The following is a 27,549-nucleotide window of genomic DNA, read 5'->3' on the forward strand; positions in this document are numbered from 1 at the left end:
GCCTTGTAGTATAGACCGCTTTGTGCTCGAAAACGGAGGGTCGGTCGCGTTATTGTTGTGGGGGAGGATTATGCATTGGTGCGCGTATATTGGTATGAATATTTTACACATAAAATATGAATATACGCTGACGGACGCGCCGAAACGGGATGGGGGGAAAAGGGCGTCCAATATGCGTACGGCGAATCGAATTATGCTGATGGCTGATCTGGCCGACGATATTTTCAATTTAAATCATATTGCCTTTGTGTTTTGCCAAGCGCCGTGTAAAAAAATTGAATTGAAATTGGACGTTCCATACCGGTTCGTATTTGTTCTGTTATATTCTGTTTTGAAAGGGTTATACTTAAATTATTGGAATAAACATAATTAAAAAGTTGTTACAAAAAAAATATAAGAAAATCAATTCTTTCACCACCCCCTAACATAACAATAAATCAAAATAACCGATTGAATCTTCCCCTTCTACAACCATGATATCGTCTAACTTCTAAGCTCAATAAATTTTATTTCCTCTCAATTTCTTATTTCTAGGGGAAAATCCCTCGGTACACAATTCCTCGTTTTCCTTTTGTAAAAACGCATTGGAAAAGTCAGTGGCACACCTCCCCTTCCCTCGACGCGAGACGAAAAGATGATTTACAGCGACAATTAACGAGACGCCCCTCCTACTTCTCTTCGAAAACCAAGGCGAAGAAGGAAATCACAACCAAAGTCGAAACAAACTGGGGCAGCGCTTGCGCTTCTGAACGGCGGCGTCGCGACGTCCAACGTCGTTACGGCGTCGTCGTTTCAGTCGACATGTGCGCTCGGTCGGTATCGGTAGCTTAACAAGTTGAGAGAGAAAATTTTTCACGTAAAGTTACACAAAGTTTATGAAAAACAAAAAAAAATGTTGGTCACAAACGAAATTTTATTTGGAATCTTGGGCATTGTTATTACCTTTTTGACGACATCAGCTGATTTACTTTTAGGTAAGTTAATAAATAAATTAATAAAATTAATTATAAATAAAAATAAGGGATGATATTTTTATTTTTTTGATATATTGAAGAAAACTTTTTAAGTAAACATAAATCGCGCTGGGGAAATGTACTGGTAGCGTTTTATTCCTCCGTTTTGTGTCTGGTGGTTTGAAAATCTCGCGTCGCTTGTGAATAATTCGGGTAAAACACGCGAACCTGCCCCATTTTTCCACGAGGGGGGTGAGTGAGTTTATTAATCGTTTTTGGATGTCGTAAATAAATATGGAATATTCGAAACCCATTTAAATTAGGGGTTTTAGCCCCCGAATTGTATTTATAATTAAAGGATGGGTAGCTAAATCACCACATAATAATCCCCATTTTTTTTCATTTCTCGTACTGCATTTCAATTATAAAATCGGTTATCTGTAATAATGGGTAAATTGGTGGGAATTTAATTAATTAACGCCGAGGGATGATATTAACGTATTGTAACCCCCCAAAAAGCGGCGCGTCGCCGCATTTAATTAGCCCCGTTAAATTCTGTTAATAAATCCACTAGAGTCCTCCCAGTTAATATAGATGGGGTGGGATTTCGTGGGTTTACTATTAACCCTCCGTTTTCCACCGCGGGATTAGCATCGTTTTGCACTGTTATTTGCCCCGAGATAACAATGAAAATATGCAGGGGACGGTTAGGATTAATCCCGAAGCTTTCAACAAACGGGCCGGAAGAAATTGGAAATCTATCGTTGCCGCGGGGTCGAAGTTAGAAACAAACAATTACCGGGGTTTTTTTCGGCGGACGAAAAAATTCCATGAATACCAATTCTGCCCGGAAATAATTCCCCGAAAGCTGCCGTGCAAAGCCCCGGTGCTTGTAATGAAATTCCTGAAGTGTGCTGATGGAAAAATACTCGTCCCCTTCTCAATTCTCGGATGATTCTACCAATTTTTTTTAAGAACTTCGATATTTTTCAATCTAATTAATAAAGATTTCGTGAATCTTCCGTTTTAATTGGGAATTATCTGATTTTATAATCGTTACTTATTCTTAACAGAAACTCTACTTATCAATTAAACTTTCTATCAATTAAATGGGTATTATAGTGATTCTTGATGCTGATCACTCACGAAAGTAATACTTGAATGAATCAAGGGGTGTCAAGAGACAAGAAATGAAAGATATGAATCATAAGATTACATTGAAATCATTGAAGTGAGATGGGCAGCGAACGTGTTTGAGGGTAGATAAAAATGATTTGTACATTTGATATGTTACAAATTGAAATGATATGTAGGAGAGACGACTTGAAGCACTATCCTAGGAAAATTTATTTAACCCATAAAAGATATTTATTTTTACTACCCTGGAATGCAGATGTACCCCAATGAAAAAGTCATAGAAAATAAAGTTTTAGCTTTTATTCTGGACAAAAACATATCTCGAGACAAATTAAGGCTCTAAGTAAACTAATATAATCAATTTTGAGTCACTTCGAGCACTCAGAGCACACTTTGGTTTGATGCTCTAAACATATGAACTTATTCCACTTTTTATATAAAATCCGCGATTTGCGATCTTTTCTTCTGCGACAGAATAAACATCTGCGAGGCGATGGTAGTTTAGGTATTGCAATACCGGGTTCTGGCTTCAAGTTTAATATTCTCTCAATAACGGCTCGGAATTCTGCGGATAAAGTAGGTATTTGTAGGCGTTGTTTCATAAGCGGTGTTATAAGATCTATGACCAGCTTTTTCAAATACATTTTTCTGGTAAATGTACAGTACACTCGCGATAGTGTGCACAAAAAAATACAGTGGGTCATATTATCGAGGGTGTTCATAAAAAGGAGGGTGTAATTAAATAAATTAAGTTTATTACTTAAACCTAAATCAGTTATTCATGAACATTTCTAAGACTTAAAAAAATCTGTAATTTTTTTCTGAATATTTTTTTAAGCAATTGTTGCCATAACTGCTTTTCCTTGAATTGCAACATTAAATGCTTTAATTGCATCGGAACGGCAAATTTTTTTTCAGTGCATTCGTTTTCATCTTTATCTGAAGAAGACATTTCCACAACATCTGCTGCTTCATCCTTGTCCACATGTTCCACATCGCAGCAGTGTAGTCACCCTAAAATATGCAGTTTATGATTTTGCTATCGACTTCTAAAACCACTTATGCATTAACTTATTGGAACTACTTCCTGTAGTAAATTTATTGTATCCCTAGTAGCATCAAGGACCAAATTTTTATCACATCTTAATTTTTCCCTTAATACACTTAGCGGAATGTTATCTCCGTCTGCATCCTCACTATGTTGATTACAATATAGAGGGAGCGTTCAACAACGCAATACCACAATCTCTTGAAAGAGCTGCTCTTGAGCAGCTCCAGCGGGTTGAATCCGCAATATGCTAGATAGCAGAATAGTTTCTACTTCACTCCACGGTGATACGATACGCTTCAGGCCGGGAGGTGGCTGCCCACAGGGAGGGGTGTTATCTCCCCTGCTTTGGTCCCTCCTAGTTGACGATCTGATTGCGATAGTCGAAGCCGTTGGTGTGGAAATACAAGCTTATGCTGATAACATTGTCGTTATGGTCAAAGGAACCTGTTAGCCGAGGATATCTAAAGTCCTCCAGGTGACCCTAGATACCATTTGCGCTTGGTGTAAGGGAGAGAACCTCTCAATAAACCCGCAAAAGACAATTGTTGTGCCCTTCACCAGGAAGCGAAAGTTGGATGGACTAATTCGCCCAACTATCCAAGGTGAAGAAATTCCTTTCTCAAAGGAAGTCAAATATCTAGGAGTAATCCTAGACAAAACCCTGTCATGGAATGGACATTTGCAGGGAGTTTTGCACAAAGCTAAACTATCCTTGTGGACTTGTCGCAGTCTTTGTGGAAAAAATTGGGGTCTTACCCCTGAAAGACTGTACTGGCTCTATGTGACTGTGGTTAGGCCTATGAGCACATATGGAGCAGCAGGCTGGTATAGGAAAGTCCGACAGACTTCAGTTATCAGTAAACTTTCACGAATTCAACGAGTAGCTGGATTGGCAATCTCTGGTGCGATAGGCACAACGCCAACTCTAGCAATGGAGGTTCTGCTTGGCCTATCTCCTCTGCATTTGCATATAGAGAAAGTGGTGTAGAACAACCATTTACAGATTTAAGCAATATGCTCAAAACTGTTCCGACATGTTCTACCAATGGGCTGCGGAAGACATTATAAGCAGTGATATTGTGCTATCAATGCCGTCAGATTTGGCGGTATCACTATCAGTGATTAATGCTCGATACCAGATTGTACTGCCTGAGCGGCAGTCCTGGATCGAAAATGAAAATTCTCTGGTTCGGGCAGACATTTGCTTGTACACAGATGGATCAAAAACGCCTGAAGGGGTAGGAGCAGGAGTATACTGCCAGACACCTCGAATTAAGCAAGCCTACAGCCTGGGTACGTACTGTACTGTATTCCAGGCGGAAGTATTTGCTATTGACATGGGTGCTAAAATCCTTCTTGAAAGAGGGGTGAAGAACATGACAGTACGACTTTTCTCAGACAGTCAAGTCGCTCTCCAGGCGCTGCAAGCCGTGAAAACGGTGTCGGCTCTGGTTAATGATTGTAAGAGAACATTAAACACACTGAGTTGTGATAACAGAGTCTCTCTTATCTGGGTCCCGGGTCACTCTGGGGTTGCTGGCAATGAAGCGGCAGATTAGCTAGCACGAGAGGGCAGCGCTAAAGCGTTTGTGGGACCGGAACCAGCAGTTGGTGTATCATTTGCGATGGCCAAATATAGGATTGGACTGAGGGCTGAAGAGAGATTTCGCCTGCTGTGGACCAGTTCTCCTGGAATGAGATATGCTAAGGTGTTTATTAACATAGCCACTGTCAATCCCTGGAATATTTTAGGACTTGCCCGTAGTAGCATAAAAGTTCTAATGGGTGTTTTTACTGGGCACTGCCGATTAAAAGCACACCTCAACTTGTTGGGTTTAGCCGACGATGTTGAATGCCGACTATGTGCGGAGGAAGCAGAGACGGTTGAGCATGTTTTATGCCACTGCCCTGCCGTTAACCGTATAAGATTCTCGATTTTTGGGTCGCAGTTTATCTCCTCAAAAGATCTGAATGATCTTTCGCCGAGCAAGGTATTAATGTTCGTTAAGAACATTGGACTGCACGGTGAAATTTGATAACGATATCTATCGGGGTACAATAGATCCTTAGGGTCGCGGTGCAGGGTTGGTTGGTCAGCCTACCCGATATGTATTCTATGTAATTTAATGTAATGTAATGTTGATTACAATCTGAGAAAATGTTTCTCCAAGTCCAAATGTACGATTACATCTTTTAGTGAAATCTTACTGATTGTGGGTGCTGCAGCTATTCCTTCTTCCGTTGATACAACAGAACTGAGCAAATTGTTTCTATAGTACAGATTGGTGAGCCTTGAAATATTTTGGTCCAACGGTTGTATTAAAGTCGTTTTAGTCTTCAGTTCTGTTGCTGGTGGATGGGACGGCGCGTTATCCACAAAGAGAATTGCTTTCTGAGGTAACTCCTGAGCGCACAGAAAACATCTCACCTACGAATTGTGTAATATAATTTTGAAATACACAAAATGGCAGATAATTTTAACTCTAGTTCAGGTACAAAATATTGAAAAACACATTCCTTAAAGAGATTTTTTGATTTTCCTATCACTAGGAGTTTCAGCCTGAAGCATTTACACAACCTATAAACGTTAGTCGTTGCTTCGAAATTTTTAATCCAGGAGCAGTTTTTTCTGCTAATGAAGCATAAGCGCAGGCAATAAGCGTCAATACAATCCTGTCTTATCAGCATTATAAATCAGATACCGCTTTAGGTCATGCTCTTGAACCGTTTTAGAATACGTTTTAGATCCTCTTTAAAAGGGTCTACTGCATCTGGGTTGGCTGATAATTTCTCCTCGGTGATTTTCAAAAAGCCAACCATCACTGGCCGTAAAATAACATCCACTTGAACTCGTTTTTTACTCGCCATTTAGTCGGTACATCTTCAATTTGCAAATTTTTCTGTACGTCATTATCATTTACAAAATGTTCTTTATTATTTCGTATTCCTATTTCTTGTTCTATATTTTCACGTTCTACTACATTGCTGCTTCTTCTAAAACAGACAAATTTTCAATGAACTCCTCAATTTCTTTTTGAGTAAGTGGTTTAGAAGAGCTAGAAGACCGCTAAAAACACTTTAACTATACAGGGTGATTTATTAGCTCACCATCAAACTTTGACATATGATAGCTAATCCAATTACAAAAAAAATGTTAATGAACGTATGTCCTATTTCAATTATTTACGAAATTATAACACTTTAAAGTTTTAATTTTTATATCATAATTAACTGCCAGATTTTTTTAAAACACATAAATATTACAAATATTGTTCAAAATAGACTCCTTCTGCTAGAATACATGCTTCACAACGACGAATTAAAGAGTTCTTCAGCCGAATTTCTTATTTCAATAGCTGCCATTTGTATTCTGTTTAATAACTGTTCTCTTGTGTTCATTTCTACTTGATACACATTTTGTTTCATTTGACCCCATAAGTAGAAATCCAATGGATTAAGGTCGGGGAATCTAGATGGCCAAGTAAATGGACCATTATTACCAATTCACTTGTTTAGAAAATATTGGTTTAACCACTCGACAACTACTCTTCCACGATGAGGTATATTTTCAAGTAAATCAAAAATTGTATTGTTTTAAAAAAATCTGTAATTTACAGCGTTCAAACGTCCATCAAGTACAAGCAAACCTAGTAAATTGTTGTTAAATATTCCACCCCAAACGTTGATGCTGAAACGTTGTTGAAATTTTCTTAGTCTAATCGCATGCGGATTTTATAATGCCCAGATATGTTCATTATGGTAGTTATTTATACCATCTCGTGTAAAACATGATTCATCTGTCCAGAGAACATTTGAAATGAAGCCATTATTTTGGGCATGTTGCTGCACTAACTATTCACAAAATGTTAACCGTTGCTGATTATCTCCTGTCTGTAGAGCTTCAACATTCTTCGAGTGCTGATGGAAGGATTATCAATGACAGCATTAATCATAGCTTCTTCGACCTTTACATTAACTACAGGCGGTCGAATAGCTTTTGCTGGAGCAGGATTGCCTGTTTCTCGAAGTCTTCTGAAATAATCGCTAAAAACTGAATAATATGACAAATGACGCTGTGAAAATCTTTCTTGATATTCTCGTACTGATTGTCGAGCATTTCCATTGCAAAAATCATACACGAAAATTATATCAGCATACTCTTCAGTGCTATACTACATTTTGAGTTTGTTCTTGTATGTAATAATTAAACCTTAGAGCAAACTGACATACATATTACAATGACAACTTTGTTTTTGTTGAATGTTTGATTTTACTGACTATTAATAAATTCACTGCAGAAAACTTTAAAGTGTTATAATTTCGTAAATAATTGAAATAAAACATATGTTCATTATCATTTTTTTTGGTAATTGGATTAGCTATCATATGTCAAAGTTTGATGCTGAGCTAATAAATCACCCTGTATAAAATGTAATATAATAATAAGTAAACATAACCGAACCCAACCCAATCCAGGGGCACACCTGTACCATAAACAGAGATTTTATATCAAACAAAAACACGTGTCACCACAACGACTGTAAATCAACTGACATGTGCATATAAGAGATTAGCAGGCACCACAATCTTGTGCGTCATTAGTCGAAAAATGGCAGACACACGGTGAGTATGGAGCGAGAAAGGGGTGAAGATGTGGTCTTGATTTAAGATAATATTGCTGGTATTATAGCTATTGTCTTTTTACCGTGGGATATACATTAGGAAAGAAAATATTAAACAAAACTAATGAATTAGAAAATGAGAAGAGAGTAATGTTTCTGAGAGCAAAATGAGGAAATTATCTTATCAAAAAGACATAGGCAGGAGTAATGAGGAACTGCATACCTAAGAAGATAATCTTGATGCGTACAAAAGAGTACAAGTGAGTTCGGTGGAGCGAAAAAGGTAGTTTGGGTGTGAAAGTGGAAAAGAAACGAAGAATGGGGGTGTGCAAAAAGAAACTAAAGTAAAATTTTAACTTTAAATACGAAAATCAATCTTTAACCCGATTCCACTTATTTTTATTTTGTTATTTATTTATTTTTTTTCAAACAGCTCACTAACTCTATGATGTGTAACATTCAAAGGAGGTTTAGAATTTTTGCCTTTAGGTTCGTATTTCGCGTAGGTGGTGGTCGTTAACCCGATGTTTCGCAGTTTGAAATTCAAACGCTCTTTGTCGTACAAAGGGTTTTAATAGACCTCCGCGGGTCAGTTCGGAAAACCGGACCTCACATCGCGTTTTAACGCCCTTCGCTTCCCTTCTCTTCGCCGACTCTTAAACATCAAACGGACGATATTCAGCTCGGCTACCGAGGACGATATTAGACGTCGCCAGATCTCATCTCTTCTTATATTGAAAAATTGAATATTGAAAAGCGGAATAATGGGATATATCCGAGGGAGACCAGTTGGGCGTGTGTAATCCATTATATCGAAAGAAAATACGTTCCGGATCTATCCGGGGAACGTTCTGTTTATTTAGACGAAAAAATTTCAATATCTCTATCCATTTCACTTATCTCTTCTGACTTGTGTTGAGCTGAATTGAGTTGAGTTGACTTGGCTCGTCTTGGCTTGACTTTATTTAGTTGCTGTCAAGGGGAAATGAAATGTTCCTTGTTCGTAACCTAAAATATCTTTGTATATCTATATATACCGTTAATACTACTGGTAGATGGGAATATGGGTTAGTTAACTCAATCACGAAACTTTAGGTCTGTCCATTAGTGGGGTATTATGTCGGCTTGGGGATCAATAAGCCTTTTAACGGCTTCATCAAAATCGACAGCTCCTTGTCATGGTCGTCATTAAAAACGTTATCATCATCATCGCCCCTAAAATTCATTCCTTCGGTGTATTATTCTTCAATTACTCGCCTAATTGCGCGGTGGCTACGTTGAAAACGGACGGCTCTCATTGAAACCCTTTTGAAAACACAAAGGCGTAAAGGATCCTCGTCTCCCTACGCTTTTCTCTTTTCCCACCCAATCCACCAACCCGAAATTTAATTAGCGGAGTGTGTGCAATCTGGCAGCCAACGTCGGAAGACACCAGGAAAAAAAAATAAAAAAAAAGGGAAAATTGAGTGTAAAAAAAGAAACTCTTTGGCTTAATTAATACAATTTGCGAACCGAACGTTAATTACCCTTAGCGGTTAGTCTTGCGGGGGGGCTTGAGTTTAATTCAATTTGGAAATTTCTCTTCGATAGCGAGAAAAAGATCGGCCATTAGTTAGGGCAATTGACGGTTTGAGGACGGGATTAACTTGTTCGAGGATAAGTCCAAAGAGGAAATTGAGGCAAAAACGGCTACCATCTGGATCGTCAGCGGGTAATTTCAATATTGGTAATTGGAGATTATAAATATCGAACAAAAAAAACTCTTTAAATTAGAGATCAAAATTCATCTTCGCCTTTAACAATAACTATTTCGTATTACATCTAATAAAAACGTTGATATTACCACGTGGATATTTGGTGGAGGCGCCGAGAAGGAAATATTCCCTCTCGAATCTAGGGTATATTCATATGAAGCAACTAGATGAAGCAGTTTCGATTGTCATAGAGTCAAATTGGAGGAAAATTTCGTCCGACTCCAATTGCCCCCAAACACTCCACGTTCATTTCGCTTTCAAATTTGTACCCAAATGCCGTACCTTGATATTCCAAGGAATATATTCAACGAGCGCATCTGAGATTCTATCAAGTTTGAATTGGCTTTATCCCAAGCTCTAATAAAAAATCGTTATTAATACTAAAAATTAAAAAAAAACAAACATTCAAGAAATCAAATGTTTATGAAACGCGTTTAAGAGACAATATAAAGAGAACTAAAAATGGTTAAGGGAAAAGGGGTGGATGAGGGAAACTGGTAAAAGAAAAATGCTTTCGCGTGGAACGTTTTGCTTCCCCCTACGGAGCGAGCAAGAAGACGTAAAAATCTCCCGGCAACTCGATGTATATGCCCTGCAAGTGCTGTAAAAGTGTAGATTGCCGCTCGGCGAACGTTCTTTCGCAGCTAACAGGTGTCATAAAGCAACTACGTGCTTCGCAACTGCTCCGTCGTCAAATCCGGCTCCTCCGAGGTACGACGAAATTACTATTGATTTCTCATCTATACACACATCTATCAACTTTTAGTTTTCTTTATTTTATAGACAACATTTTTTTGAGAACGTCAAAAATTCACGAAATTTGCAATATTGCGCTTTTCGAAGCGAATATTACAATATCGGTTGACACTCAAAATGAAAAGACGAGGGGGAAAATGGAAAAAAATGAAAAAAAAAATTGAGACTCGAGGGGGAACAAAACGCGATACAAGCAAAACGAGAGTCGCGCGTCCGAGGCACTCCCTTTTCGATATATGCAGCAAACCGACGGGGTTCATATCGGCGTTTTATCGCCCTCGATACGGGTTCGCTTTTAATAACGCGGACGTCGCAATGTGACGCAACCTACTGTTGTTGCTCCTACTGCTGCCAATTTCGAATCGGTTCGACTTCGAATTTATACCACTTTGCCCTCCCCAACCTATATATCGACTATTAAACCGACCGCAAAAGCGTTCAATCAACATTTTCAAATTGATTTTTAAACTTTTATGAAATTGCTCTTTTACGTTTTAACGGGGAAGTTATTAAATGAAGTTTTTGAATAATTCAAAATTGGTTATCACATAGCTGCGCCTCAGCTGCAAAAAAGAACAAAGTAATTTAATTTGACATTACAGTGAAACCTCGATATAACGCAACAATACGGGCAACGCAGTGTCCGTTATACCTCAACAAAAATATACAACTATCTAGCGATAAATAACAAATAAACACTAGCAGCAGCGTTTAGGCGTACCTCTTTTAAGACGGTAGCGCTAGTTACCATAAAATATTGATATGTTGCGTATTTTTATTGAACTAAAACTAGAACTAACACTAGACCTAGAACTAGAAAGTATGGGGTTTAGCCGTGCGTCTTTAGACGCACGGGTAAACCCGAATATTACACTAGCACTATCAGTAGAACTAACACAAGACCTAGGACTAGAATCATTCGGGTTTAGCCGTCTTAAGAGACGTGCGGTTAAATCCGATAGTTTTTAGTTCTCGGTCTAGTGTTAGTTCTAGTGATAGTACTAGTGCAAAACTAGACCTAATACTAGAACTAGAACTAGAACTATTTGACTATAATCTAAAAAACCCGATTTTGAAGTTTTGAACATCAGTATACGTTATAGCATAAAAACTAAAAGTGGGGGAAAAAGTTTTGTTATTAGAAAATATTCTGTAATATCCCCAAATACATTTTCCATAATCGTTTCTATTCCATCATTAACTATTTCGAACCTATTAGAGTATAATCTAAAAAACCCAATTTTAACGTTTTGAACATCAGTGTAGGTTATATTTCAAAAACTAAATGAGGGGGGGAAAAGTTTCGTTATTAGAAAATATTCTGTAATATCCCCAAAAACATTTTTCATAATCGTTTCTGCTCCAGCATTAATTATTTCGAACCTATTAGAGTATAATCTAAAAAAAAATCGGATTTTGACGTTTTGAACATTAGTGTAGGTTATATCTCAAAAACTAACAATGGGGAAAAAAGTTTTGTTATTAGAAAATGTTCTGTAATATCCGCAAAAGCATTTTCCATAATTGTTTCTGTACCAGCGTGGACTATTTCGAACCTATTTGACTATAATCTAAAAACCCACTTTTAACGTTTTGAACATCAGTGTAGGTTATATCTCAAAAACTAAATGAGGGGGCAAAAGTTTCGTTATTACAAAATATTCTGTAATATCCCCAAAAACATTTTTCATAATCGTTTCTGTTCCAGCATTAACTATTTTGCACCTATAAGAGTATAATCTAAAAAAATCGGATTTTGACGTTTTGAACATCAGTGTAGGTTATATCTCGAAAACTAAAAGTAGAAAAAAAAAGTTTTGTTATTTGATAATATTCTGTAATATCCCCTAAAACATTTTCCATAATCGTTTCTATTCCACCATTAACTATTTCGAACCTATTAGAGTATAATCTAAAAAAAAATCGGATTTTGACGTTTTGAACATTAGTGTAGGTTATATTTCAAAAACTAACAATAGGGGAAAAAAGTTTTGTTATTAGAAAATGTTCTGTAATATCCACAAAAGCATTTTCCATAATAGTTTCTGTACCAGCATAGACTATTTCGAACCTATTTGACTATAATCTAAAAAACCCGATTTTAACGTTTTGAACATCAGTGTAGGTTATATCTCAAAAACTAAAAGTGGGGAGAAAAAGTTTCGTTATTAGAAAATATTCTGTAATATTCCCAAAAACATTTTTCATAATCGTTTCTGTTCCAGCATTAACTATTTTGCACCTATAAGAGTATAATCTAAAAAAATCGTATTTTGACGTTTTGAACATCAGTGTAGGTTATATCTCGAAAACTAAAACTAGAAAAAAAAAGTTTTGTTATTCGATAATATTCTGTAATATCCCCTAAAACATTTTCCATAATCGTTTCTATTCCACCATTAACTATTTCGAACCTATTAGAGTATAATCTAAAAAAAAATCGGATTTTGACGTTTTGAACATTAGTGTAGGTTATATTTCAAAAACTAACAATAGGGGAAAAAAGTTTTGTTATTAGAAAATGTTCTGTAATATCCACAAAAGCATTTTCCATAATAGTTTCTGTACCAGCATAGACTATTTCGAACCTATTTGACTATAATCTAAAAAACCCGATTTTAACGTTTTGAACATCAGTGTAGGTTATATCTCAAAAACTAAAAGTGGGGAGAAAAAGTTTCGTTATTAGAAAATATTCTGTAATATTCCCAAAAACATTTTTCATAATCGTTTCTGTTCCAGCATTAACTATTTTGCACCTATAAGAGTATAATCTAAAAAAATCGTATTTTGACGTTTTGAACATCAGTGTAGGTTATATCTCGAAAACTAAAACTAGAAAAAAAAAGTTTTGTTATTCGATAATATTCTGTAATATCCCCTAAAACATTTTCCATAATCGTTTCTATTCCACCATTAACTATTTCGAACCTATTAGAGTATAATCTAAAAAAAAATCGGATTTTGACGTTTTGAACATTAGTGTAGGTTATATTTCAAAAACTAACAATAGGGGAAAAAAGTTTTGTTATTAGAAAATGTTCTGTAATATCCACAAAAGCATTTTCCATAATTGTTTCTGTACCAGCATGGACTATTTCGAACCTATTTGACTATAATCTAAAAAACACAATTTTAACGTTTTGAACATCAGTGTAGGTTATATCTCAAAAACTAAATGTGGGGAGAAAAAGTTTCGTTATTAGAAAATATTCTGTAATATCCCCAAAAACATTTTTCATAATCGTTTCTATTCCACCATTAACTATTTCTAACCTATTAGAGTATAATGTAAAAAAAATGGGATTTTGACGTTTTGAACATCAGTGTAGATTATATCTCAAAAACTAACAATGGGGGAAAAAAGTTTTGTTATTAGAAAATGTTCTGTAATATCCACAGAAGCATTTTCCATAATCGTTTCTGTACCAGCATGGACTATTTCGAACCTATTTGACTATAATCTAAAAAACACGATTTTAACGTTTTGAACATCAGTGTAGGTTATATCTCAAAAACTAAATGTGGGGGGAAAAAGTTTTGTTATTAGAAAATATTCTGTAATATCCCCAAAAACATTTTCTATGATCGTATCTGTTCCAGCATGGACTATTTAGAACCTATTTGACAATAACCTAAAAAACACTATTTTGATGTTTTCAACATCAGCGTTGGTTATGTCTCAAAAACTAACAGTGGGGGGAAAAAGTTTCGTTATTAGAAAACATTCTTTAATACCCCCAAAAACATTTTCTATGATCGTATCTGTTCCACCATGGACTATTTAGAACCTATTTGACAATAACCTAAAAGACACTATTTTGATGTTTCCAACATCAGTGTTGTTTATGTCTCAAAAACTAACAGTGGGGGGAAAAAGTTTCGTTATTACAAAATATTCTCTAATATCCCCAAAAACATTTTCCATAATCGTATCTGTTCCAGCATTGACTATTTCGAGCCTATTTGACTGTAATCTAAAAAACCTATTTTTGATGTTTTGAACATCAGTGTAGGTTATATCTCAAAAACTAAAAGTGGGGGGAAAAAGTTTTGTTATTAGAAAATATTCTGTAATATCCCCAAAAACATTTTCTATGATCGTATCTGTTCCAGCATGGACTATTTAGAACCTATTTGACAATAACCTAAAAAACACTATTTTGATGTTTTCAACATCAGCGTTGGTTATGTCTCAAAAACTAACAGTGGGGGGGAAAGTTTCGTTATTAGAAAAGATTCTCTAATATCCCCAAAAACATTGTCCATAATCGTATCTGTTTCAGCATTGACTATTTCGAACCTATTTGACTATAATCTAAAAAACTTATTTTTGACGTTTTGAACATCAGTGTAGGTTATATCTCAAAAACTAAAAGTGAGGGGAAAAAGTTTTGTTATTAGAAAATATTCTGTAATATCCCCTAAAACGTTTTCCATAATCGTATATCTTTCAGCATTGACTATTTCGAACCTATTTAACTATAATCAGAAAAACCTAATTTTGACGTTTTGAACATCAGTGTAGGTTTTATCTCAAAAACTGAAAGTAACAGAAAAAAGTTTTGTTATTCGAAAATATTTTATAATATTCCCTAAAACATTTTCTATAAACGTTTCTGTTCCAGCATTGACTATTTCGAACCTATTTGACTACAATCTAAAAACCCCTATTTTGACGTTTTGAACATCAGTGTAGGTTATATCTTAAAAACTCAGCGTGCGGGTAAATGTTTTGTTATTAGAATAATTTATTCATTTTTAGCCACAAGCAAATATGTTTAATTTTAAGGTGAATCCAACACTGGTTATCGCATAGCTGAGCCTCATTTGCAAAAAAAAAACAAAATTCTACAAAAACCTGTCAATATTCTTAATTAATTTCTAATTTAAAATTGATACGCTAACATGACTGTTATTTAACGTAAGCATAACCTTACTTGTATCAATCAATAATGTATTAATATTGTGTAGAAGTTTGAATAGTTAAACTGGCATTAATTATCTGCGTTTTAATACTAGATTCACTTGATGATGCAAGAAGTAAATCCAACAAGTCGCATATCATTAGAAATAATTGGGGTGGATTAAATATGATGATGTGTTTGTTAAGTGTTTGAGTACATTTGAATACCCAATTTATCTCGGTTTCCATATGGGAACGTGTAATGATATTTATTTAGTTGAAAGATTCTATAAAGTTAACCTTTCATTAACCAACAGTTATATTTATGTTAAAATCTACCTCCATTAACCCTCCAGAATATCATAAAGAAGTAGTGCGACACTCCAGCTCGAAACTTACGACCAATTACAGCGCCCAGATTTTCATTAAAACCACTTGATCCGGGTCGTTAGCGTGAGCCGGGATATTGGAAGAGATAAACACCGTAGCGAAACACGATTTTTCCTCTTTTTAATCCGCTGTTTTGCCGAGCATATTTTGAGGATTTTTTTATCAACAAATTTTTTGGTCTCGCAAAAAATTTAGAGGTCGTAAAATTGGTCCCGGTTTGCGAATTTAAACCCAATTACGTTGAACAATAGACCAGGGTAGTAGTGAATTATTGTAAAACGAGGCGCACGAACCCCCCTTTCATATTTACCGTGCTAATCAAGTCATTGTTATGCCAATTAGCGGCCACATTGATGTGTTGTGTTCCGCGAGGTCTCCCGGTTTATACTCCGCTTAATTACAACGCAAACGTAGCGTATTATCCGGTGGGACAAAAGCGAATGAGGTTATCTAGATATTACATATACATATAAAGAGAAACCATATATTTTTCTATCAGAATTTAAATTTTAAACAATGGGCAGTTCCAATAATGTATTAAATGAAAATCGATAATTAACGGTTCGTTTTCAAATAATTCTCGAGCACTGTCAATATTTATTAGTATGGGGATATATAAAACAAGTCCGAATATATTTGGGAATTATTAAAAAAAATTGTGATAATTAATTATTATTATTAGGATTGAAATAATACGTGATTTCAATTTAATTAATTTAAATTTATTAATAATAATGTGACAACAATAATGTACGTTTCAAACTAATTCAAAAAATTCGAAATAAATCGAATCTGGCCGAGTCCCGAAAAACCATTCGGATATGTTGTTGTGTTGTGTGAATAATGGGTCGCACGGGGTGTGTATACTAATAATATAAGCCGTTTTTTTTTGAATTGCCGCACCATCATTCATGCCCCATTGAACGATAAACGGGGTCTAAAGGAGAGCAAAAAAAATTAAAAAAAAAAAAATTCCTGCTTTCACCGAAACTGAATTTCCCGCAATTGAAAAATTTCCGCATGTATGTGTAGGGCTCTGGTGAAGCGGACGAATATTTCATGATTTTCAAATGGTTTTGACAATATAGTAGAGAAAAAAAAAGAGTTATTACTAAGCGTTGCTTTTTTTATTGTGACTTTATCTCATTTGTTTGTTGGGGTAAAAGTGTTTGTATGAATTTAGTAGAAAATTAATTTAAAATAATTATGTACAAAAGGTTCTTCTTTACAGCGAAATAATAAAAAATAAAATAATGGTGGAGGCGCCGGATTCAGATTTTATTTAATATTATTTTAATATCCATTGAAAAATGGTATCTATCATTAAATTTCCTACCTATTTCTGTATAAGTTCATCCAGTTTTGTATCTTTATCTATATTCGTCAACCAAAAAAAAGTTTTGGATTTAACACGTTCGCTACCGGCGAGCAGTCTACTGGACGCAGAGGTTTTTTGTGATGAACGCATTTGCTAATGCATTTAAATGTGAATTAGCACAGTTTAAAATTTAAACTGTGCTAATTCGATTTAGTTGTGTTTTTAGTATGTAGATGTCGATTAATGATGGGGATAGTGTTTTCTCATGTTTGAAATACGAATACGGGGAAAACCCTCTGCATGTACATTTATTAGTACATCCAGTTCTTGTTCTATACTGCTGTTTTTAGTTAATTGTAGTCGTATTTCTTGAGTAAGAACAATGAGTGTAACTGAGAATTTTGCAGTTCCTGAGTAAGTACGAATACTGCTTTGTTTGAAACTGTACAAATAAACGATTCTGTGTTGTCAAGAATCGTTTATTACGACGAAAAAGAAAGCTTACTGAAGCTAAATTAGAGTACATTGTTGACCATTTATCAGAAATTTCCAGTGACGATGACCTTATAGATAGAGACTACGTGTCTTCCGAGGAAAAACCTATGCATTCAGAGCCCTCTACTGATGATGAAATAAATTCAAATGATTCTACACGTCCTGCTGCACCAGCTTTGCAATCTGAGTCTGATAATGAGTCGGATTGAACTGATCCCTTAGATATTCCGTTCACCGGGGTACCATCGTTTATATTGAATTTGGGCAATAATGCCAAATCTATTGACTACTTCAGATTATTCTTTGACGATGATATAATACATAAAGTTGCAACTGAAACAAATAATCGTGCAACAACGTCACTGCCGGTTGCAGAAAATACAAGAAAAATGTCTAGGAAATGGAAAGATGTGACGCCACCTGAAATAACTAAATTCATTGGACTCTGTCTTTTAGCTGGTACTATACACTTTCCTCAGTTGTCAAAACAATGGAGTATAAATTCTCTTTCTTTTCACCCGGTTTTCGGAAAATGTATGTACAGGAATAGGATTTGTAAATCATAGAAAAAATAATTCAAAACATTCACCAGTTGGTTTTTCTAACTACGACGACGCTTAAAATGTAGGCAGTTTATTATGAACAAAAGGCATAACTACGGAATAAAGCTGTATAAGCTTACCATATTTGATGATTTTGTTATGAATATACTTCAAGAGCATTCCCACACGTTTTCAGTCGTAATGGAGCTACTAAAAGACTATTTGGTTAAAAGGCATGAAATATACCTTGATAATTATTACACTAGTGTCCGGCTAGCAAAATATTTGTTCAAAAGGAAGGCAAAAATTCAGGAATGGAAATCCAAAACAATTATTTCAAGAAAAAATTAAGAGAGGAGAAGCTGTATAGAAAAGAAAAGGTCCAATGAGGTTACACACTGGAAGAACAAGAGATTGGTGGCTAGGATATCAACAATGCATAAACACCAAATGATAGAAGCAATAAATAGAAAAAGAAAACAAGTAATAAATCCAGAGTGTGTTCTCGCCTACAATAAGTACCGACATATCCGTGATAGACAGATCAGACTAGATGATGAGATACTACTCATCGCCAAGGAAAACCATAAGATGGTACAGAAAAGTGTTCTTTCATCTTATAAATATTGCAATGTGGAATGCCTGTTACATAATAATACACAGTGCGTTTCAAAAGTAACGGATAAATTCGATACAATCATTACAAACAATATATGAACAAATCGCTGAAACGGGTCTAAAGATTTAAATTTTTTGGTGTATAACTAAATTTTTGCCGCCATCCTTAAACGATTTATGACGTCATCGCAGTTTTTTGAAATGGAACACCATTTTTATATCGGAATTTGAATGAGGATTTTTTTCTGAATTATGTACAATAAATATTAATATCGGTTACATAAGAAAAATTTCGAGAAAAATTAATTTAGTTTAATTATTTCCCATTCTTTTTATATAGTAAATAGCAGTAGCAGTGCGTAACCATAGCAACCAATTGTTTTGATTTGACATTTCCAAGTGTCAAAATTCAATTTGAATTGAATTATTTATTTAAATTAATTATTATTACTATTGTACTTGAGATACAAAAGCAGTAATGGCTTGATGCAACTAGTAACAAATTCTGGGATGTAGTGAATTTGGATCTTCTGCATTTGGAAAAATTGCAATTAAACTTGGAATTAATTCTAATTGAAGAACATTCAAATACTGTTCACCTCCTATTGTTCCAATAAAGAAATACGGTCCAATAATTCTGTTCTCCACCACTCTAGCCCACACAGTGACCTTTTGGGGATACTTCAACTGCCTAATAACGGCAGTTTTGCTTATGAACGGTGCCATTTAAACAAAATGTTGGTTCATCAGATAATAGAATGTTTTTAATGAATTCCGGAGTCATTGCTTCGCAGAATTGCATCAAAATCATCAAAATCGTCATCGGAAAGCTCATGCACCAAGTGTACTTAGTAGCGGTGATATTTTTTTCTTTTAAGAAATCTTGATATTGTGCTTCTACATGTATTTAAATTTGCAGCAATATTGGAGATGTTTGAATGCGGTCTTTATTGACGATCTTAGGTTTATCTCGTACATGGCCAAGTGCGCGAAATTTATTCTCAATTCGACTTATTGTCGATAGTGATATTGGAGTACGGTTTGGATGATTTTCGTTAAACAGCGCACGGACTTCCGAAACCAATCATCATAAGAGTCTCGATTCTTTCAGTTTCAGTAGCGTCATTATTACTTTCTTACATCAATAAGATCAAATAACAATAAAAAAATAACAACAAATAGCGATGAATAGCAACAAATAGCAAGAAATAACAACGAATAAGGTACAATCATAGTGTGCAATCTTACTACTATAAAAATGTAGACCGAGATTTAGTACCCTCACAATCCACTGGATGACGTTGTAGACTGAATTTGCAGCAATCTGCATTATCTACACAAACAAAGCGCTTGAAACCATAGAAAAATTTATGTGTAACGTCAAACCACGTCAAACTCAGAGGTGAAAGCAAACGTCACATTTTTGTTTTGTCGTTTAGTGTGATAACCCCGTTGTACAGGGTCCGCCAAGGGAACCTGAGCAAATTTTCTTTCTTACGTTCATTTGGCTTAGTGTTTTATATTCTTTAGTTAAGTATTTAAATAAGTTAGGGCCACTTTTACCACCTCTTGATCCGATAGAGTTTATCCGATAGATAAATTGGCACTCTCAGCCAATGAGAGCAATATACGTTAAAAATTATGAATATTATCTTGGAAAAACTTTAAATTAATATTTTTTCCTATTTATTTGGAAAATGCGCTTTACCTCCTCAAAATAAAGTAATGGTATAAACCGGTATAGAAATACCTATATTTAAATTTCGCGCTTTAACTTAATTAGTTCCCTCACAATCCCCTTGGGAGCGCTTGTACCAAAAAATAGTGGGGAGATGACCTTCTATATACATAATACATATAAATTTTTCTATGGGTACAATAAACTGTTTCACATCGAATTTTGACACTAAATGTTAAATCAAAACATTTGGTTGCCATGGTTACGGCTACTGCTACTTTTTTTATATCAATAGAATGGGAAATAATGAAACTTTAAATTCATTTTTCTCGAAAATTTTCTTATGTAACTGATATTAATATTTATTGTACATAATTCAGAAAAAAATCCTTTTTCAAATTCCGATATTCAAAATGGCGTGTTCCATTTAAAAAAAACTTCGATGACGTCATAAAATGGCTGAAAGAATCTAAAATATACACCAAAAAATTGCAACAAATTTAAATCTTTAGACCTGTTTCAGCGATTTTTTCATAAATTGTTTATAATCATTTTATCGAATTTATCCGTTACTTTTGAAACGCACTGTATAAAAAGGAAAGAGGTACAACCAAAATTGACCTCCTGAGGTTCAGAGAAGAAGGATATGCTACAGGTCAATAATGGATATACTACAGACCAACAATCAGAATTCCATTATCTGGAGACAGTCCCCTCCACACAGAAAGACAAATCCGCGATGAAGAGGTGTCACCAGTATAGCAGAGTTAGAATTGACAAAAAATCCACATACAACTACCCGATATGTCCAAAAAACCCTGGTTTATGCGTAGATCCATGCTTCAGAATCTGGCACAGTGCACAATAATTGTGTTTTGTAATAATTTGGGCTAGCCGTAATATTCATTTTGGTTTGACTAGCACATTATGTTGTATTTAGAAAAAGAAAATAGAGACTTCGGAGAAAATTTGGTATGTTCAGTTGAAAATTTAGCAAAAACTTATATTTCTTTACAAGTATTTCTTTACTTTAATACAATAAACCAACATATAAATAACACAAACCTGAATCTCGAAATCAAAGAAACTACGAATGGTACACGGGAAAAAATTACTGCAGAAGGCGCGGTAGCGAACGTGTTAAACGTGCAAAAACTATAACTCGAAAATAAGCATGATTTTAGGGTAAACTTTAAAAAATGCTATCTCACGAACCAGTAGAGATATTGGAAAATAGTTTTTTCATACCATTCATCTTTGTTATAAAACTACAGTGAATTTCACTTAAGATGCAATATTCAAAAATATATGTCCATAGAAACCAGGGCGAACCTACTTACTTTGTCGCACATAAAATGCAAATTGTCTGAATGTTTCTAGTTCTAGGTCTAATGTTAGTTCTAGTGACAGTGGTAGGTAGCGCTAGTTAACCTAAGATATCACTATGTTACATATTTTTATTGAACTACAACTAGAACTAACACAAGACCTAGAACTAGAATCATTCGGGTTTAGCCGTCTTGAGAGACGTGAGGCTAAATCGAATGTTTCTAATTCTAAGTCTAGTGTTAGTTCTAGTTTTACACTAGCGCCATCACTAGAAGTAACACAAGACCTAGAAGTAGAATCATTCGAGTTTAGCCGTCTTGTGAGACGTGCGGCTAAATCCGAATTTTTCAGCCAACCATTGGTTGCCCGAAAGTTAGCAACATTTAATTTTTGTGCAATTTTTTTGAGCTTTGGCCTTCACTAAACATCACGATAATGGAATGTTTCTAAGCATGAGAAAACTAATTAAAACACACGTTGTCAATTTGAAGTCATTTAAAAAAAACACTTTTTTGACCGATATTGCTTCCCGACTCCCACTGTAGACGAATATTGTTTTTATTCTTATCAATTACCGTGGCTTGAGTTGTATGTATGTATGTAGGATTTTTTCCGATATTAAATTTTTCGGCGAGCTTCCGTACTGGCAAATGTTCCTTTTCCGAAACATTAACAACTTCCATTTTTTTCACGCAAACTATGAAGTTTTTACTAGGCGCCATTTCAAAAATTTATAGCACTCACTATTTGCACAATAAAAAGAAAAGGAGCAGAAAAGCAAGCGCAGTCGCCCAGAAACTAAATAAATACGACAGAAAAGAAAGATTTAGTTTCGCACTAAAACGAACTGAAATGGGTAATTCGCCTTTTTTTGAACCAAGAGAAACCGTCCGCGTCCGGTTATTAGAGTGTCCGGTTAACAAAGTTAGTTTTACATGTAAAGAAATAGGCAAACGTTTGGTTCTAGAACATTTGGCCGCTATTGCGAGTTATATGAAATTCCCGATATATTCAAACTAATTATAATTATTAATTTTAAGTCGAAAATGAAGAATAAAGTTTTTTCGTATCACTCTTCATTCTTGAGTTATTCAATCCTAATCTTACACATGTCATTTCGATATGTTCAGACACCAAACTTCGAATGTCATTATCTCAAAAACTAAGGTTGATCACAAAAAATGCTATTCTTAATTTTAGTCTTAAAATTAAGTTTTCTATACGAATTCTCCATTTTGGAATCTTCATTGTTGAATATACATGAGTTATTCTGATCTTAAAGGTGTTATTAAACGTTTTCTCGAAACTGTATCGTTTAGGTATACTTATGATCACCTTTGGGTACATACTCACTATTTCATTCCTTTGTGGTAGTGATAATTTTTATGGAAAGAAACTAGGGTAGGATTATCCCTAATAAGCCTCGTAAGTAAATGAGGCTAGCATATCTCATCAGAAAACCATTTTGTTTGTACTGGATTTGTATTAAATTTGAATTAATTAAGATTACTTATTAAGTACCACTTATTGTTAGTACTAACTATAATAACTGTAATATTAACTAGAAGTCTGTTTTTCTCATCATGATCTTATAACTTCTAAATTGTCTTAAAAAAACTGAACCAAAAATAACTATAGGTTCGTAGGGGGTATTTTTCACATGCAAACTCGACAAAATTGGTGTTACAAACGCGATTTGAAACTTCGTAGAGACCAACACAAAAAAAAATCAACTAAACTCGCTCTCAGGGTGTAGGGGTAAACCTCGAGGGGTGGCTTCAGCAATTTCGTAGCACTTTCGATCGCTCGCAAATCGACTTTACGTCGACTTTTGGATTAAACTGCACCGTAGCACCACCAATTCACCGGGATATCATTCGCGGAGGGCGTCGAAGAACCGTGAGATGAAAGAGGAAAAAAATTTGTTATATCCCGTTCGGTTCGCGACGCGACGGTAATACCAATATTGCGGGGCCGTTCTTTCGGTTTTGTCGCTATTTCCGGTCTATCGGAGCGAGATGGCCTCCCCAACCCTTCGTCGGATCAAGTGGTGTTCGATCGTTTGTTACATTTCACGGATGGTTAATTCGACAGCCTTTCCATTGAATTCGCCCCAACCTCCAACCCTCAGGGTTAATTAAAAACGCGTGATTGTTTTCCTACCAAAAAATTTGTTTTGATTGGAACTTTTTATTAAAATCTTATCGTTTTCTGATACATTTTAACGTGTTTTTGGGATGGTATTACCTTTTTCTTTTATTGCTTTATTTCTTTTAAGCCTAACCCAATACGCATTAGCGTCCGTTTTATTGGCGAAAGGAAACGTCGTTAAACGTCCTTCCACTTTCGGTTTTTACGTCCGGCCGTATCTTCTTTTCGTATCTTGACGGGGTCGCGGCGCAGGTGAGTTATCTCTTGGAAATAAAAACCCGGCCGTAAAACGCGAGTAGAAAATAGTGTTCCACCCGGTGAAAATACGATGATGATGTCCGTCGCGGCTTTTAATAATTTCGTTTCATCTGTATCTTTTGATTCTTATTCGTCTCGATCTTTTATGCCAGTTGGTTTTTATTTCGCTTTTATTTTAGGGGGTTTATTTTATCGTCGGGGATTCGAAGATAAATCAAACGTAGACAGATTAATCCCTCCATCGATTTTTTTTCTTCCGCTTTCAAAAAAATTAAAAAAAACCCGGTGTGGCAGGTTTTTGGATTGAATTTGCGAAAAAATACGAGTGATATGTCATAAATAATAAACCCCTCCGAAAAAAAGTAAACTATACACGAGGTAGAACCGGTCACAATTTATGTATATGTCACTGGGTGAGATTGGAAACTATTTTCAAACTCGCAAAAAGGCTGTGGGCAAAAGGGCATTTTTCCGCCAACTGGTCGTATTTAATGCATACTTTGCACGGATTTATTTTATTTAATCGTAAACACCGAAAACAAAAACAATAACAAAAAAAATACAGCTAAATAAACGGTTTGTTTGAATCAGATTATTTGAATTAAAAAACAACTTGGTGTATACGCAATGGATTTTTTTATTAGGATTATTTAGTTATTTTAGCGAATTTGGAGCAGATGTTTAAATAAGTTTTAAGCTATAACGGGTTATAAGGGTAGTTAAAAAAGAATTAGAATGAACCCCCTTTATGATACGTCAAAACCACGTGCGATACCGCTGGTGAGGGCTGAAACTAGAGGATTATGTAAAACCCAAAGTTGAATCGCATTTACGATTTGATTTATCCGTCTATTGAATACCGGATTTACCACGGAGGGATATTTATGCTATCTAAATTGGTTTCACCCCCAGCATTCTCTACAAATCGTCTTTTAATATAATCCAACATCTTTTTTTAAATTTTCGCTACACATTTTAAAAAAGACTTTGCATTATTAACGAGCGCAATGTAATAAACCGGAGTAGACGAGGTCCGATTACAATTACTACCGGTGGTGGTTGCAATACGACGCCCGCTGTAATCTTAGCGTTTATTGGCTCTTTTTTGTTGTTGATTTGCTTTTGCTAGTGGACGTTGGTTGCTTGGGGGGGCAGTTAATGACCAACCCCTGAGTATCCAACCCCAGTAATGACCCGGGTAGTACGATTACCTCCGGAGGTTTGTGCCGGTGGTCAATGTGATATTAAGTAGGGGTTTTAAATAATTTAAAGTTGACATTTAAAATAATGTCCACGTTTCCAATAAACAGTTACTTTGAATTTTTTTAGATCGTTATCACAAAGAAAGAAATAAATAAAAAAATTTTAAATAATTTGTTAATTAAATATGTGTATTTCATGAATTTTATTAGAAAAAAGATAAGACGAGACAACAGAAGCAAGAAAGAGACTAAAAACAAAGTTAATTTTGGTGCATAGTTATGCAAGTACAGTGTGTTAAATAATTATCGTACCCGACGTCATCTTTGCAAGTATGCAACCAATATCACAGTATTAGTATTGCAATACTTGATTTGCGTATGATGCGTATTGCACTGTGATGTTGGTTGCATACTTGCAATGATGACGTCGGGTATGATAATTAATTAACACACTGTACGTGTATATATGTATACAAGCATATGTAGGTATTGCTGCACCTTGGCTAAACTTAAGGTGAACAATCTATGATATCGTCTGAAATCGTATGATTTTAATCGATAAAGTCAAGGAGATGTTACAGTCAATACTAAATTGAACAATCAATGCTCCGCTCCGATCCCTGTTGATCTCTAAATTTCTTTATTGATATCCTCCAAGTTCGTCCTTGATATTTTGGATTGTACCTTGACCTTAATCAATATTACTTAATGCATCAAAATTTTTCCTGACATATTTACACAAAGTCCTCTCAAAGTTAAAAAATGATTTATATCTTTAACCTTCGAGCGGGCACGCCCGATTTTATAACACGAGCGGGCGCGTGTCATAAATTTTATGACATCAGGTCCGTATTAATAAAAATTACGTTATTTTTGATAAAACACATTTTGCTAGAGTAAAAATATTTATCTACGACTACTTGGATAAGTCATCATTACCACACTCATTTGAGGTGATTTGAGTTACGTAATGAATTTCATTACCGCACTGGTTTCGTTTCGTAACGCATTTTTGGTCCAAACAGAACACACTTAATTTATTGAAACGAGCAACAATACAAAAGAAAAAGTGCTACCTATTTAAAGAGTAACAATACTATTTATTATAAACATTAACTGTTATATTTTTACATTTCGAAACACTTATTCCAGATGATTGAAACTGACGTTAATTTAAAATTGTCAACAATCATTTTCAAATACAATTTTTATAAATGGCAAAATAGACCTTTTTAAAGAAATTGATTTTTAAGTAATTTTTAGCAGTCGTAGATAAAATGTTGTATATCACACGTGGGTTAGAGCATAATTACAGTACTCGTACAGTAATTATGTTTCTAGCCCACTTGTAATATAAATAATTATTAATTTATATTAAACAATTGTTAAAAACATAAAATGAAATCGAATGTTTCTAATTCTGGGTCTAGTGTTAGTTCTCCTTTTCGTTTAATAAAAATATCCCATAATCAAACGCTGAATAACAATTAAAACTAGAATTGGCTAAACCCGAATGATTCTAGTTCTAGGTCTTGTGTTAGTTCTAGCGATAGTGCTAGTGTAATCCTAGAACTAACAGTAAACCTAGAACTAAAAACATTGAAGGTTAATGTTTTTTATTCTCTTTTTTGTTTTTAGAGATAAGTGCGTCTTGTTTGAACTCATTTTAAAAGTTTTTTAATAAAGAATGAAATCACACCATGAAGTTGTCCATTTGTCTATTATATGACAACTAACATCAGGTTTATAATGTCAACCTCAATTTTGATATATTTGTAATCTTCATTAAAAAACGTTTAAGATGAATACAAACACGACATATTTATCTTCAATATTAATGAAGTTATGGTCATGTTCCGGTTAGAAATGTCAACGTCAATTTTGACATATTTGTAATCGTCGTGAAAAATCCTTTAAAATCAGCCCAAACATGATTTGACGTTTAATTCCAATATTATTCGAGATATAAGTAAGTTCCGGTTTGAAATGTCAACGTCATTTTGATATATTATTAATTTTTATAAAATGTTCTTAAAATTCGTTACAAAAACGAAAATATAATAAAAAAAATCAAAAATTAAGGTTGGTATTAATATTTAAAAATTGAATTGCTATCTTCATTGTTGCTAACTTCGGGTTTAATATTTTTTATTTTAACTTTTTTGTTTTTTGAGATAAGTAAGTCATGTTTGGACTCATTTTAAAGGTTATTTTATAAAGATTACGGATATAATAATAAATTTAAAGTTGACGTTTTGTTATTTAACGTTAGATTGTGGTATATTTTTATTGAAAGAAAAGTAGAACTAACACTAGACCTAGAACTAGAAACATTCAGATTTAGCACCACGTCTCTCAAGACGAATGATTCTAGGTATAGTGTTTATGT

The 27,549-nt window shown here is 34.7% G+C and overlaps 1 protein-coding gene across 1 annotated transcript in view; it reads left to right on the top strand.

The window, feature by feature from the left end:
• Positions 1 to 790: 790 nt before the first annotated feature.
• Positions 791 to 27,549, top strand: part of LOC111417138 (neurotrimin-like) — a 75,994-nt gene continuing 49,235 nt past the window's right edge. Inside the window, exon 1 of the mRNA XM_023049329.2 lies at positions 791 to 974. Within this exon, the coding sequence (XP_022905097.1) occupies positions 893 to 974 (82 nt within the window). The 5' untranslated portion in view covers positions 791 to 892. The remainder of the gene's footprint in view (positions 975 to 27,549) is intronic.

This window comes from Onthophagus taurus, chromosome 3 (genome assembly GCF_036711975.1).
Source record: "Onthophagus taurus isolate NC chromosome 3, IU_Otau_3.0, whole genome shotgun sequence".
NCBI classification, from domain to species: domain Eukaryota; kingdom Metazoa; phylum Arthropoda; class Insecta; order Coleoptera; family Scarabaeidae; genus Onthophagus; species Onthophagus taurus.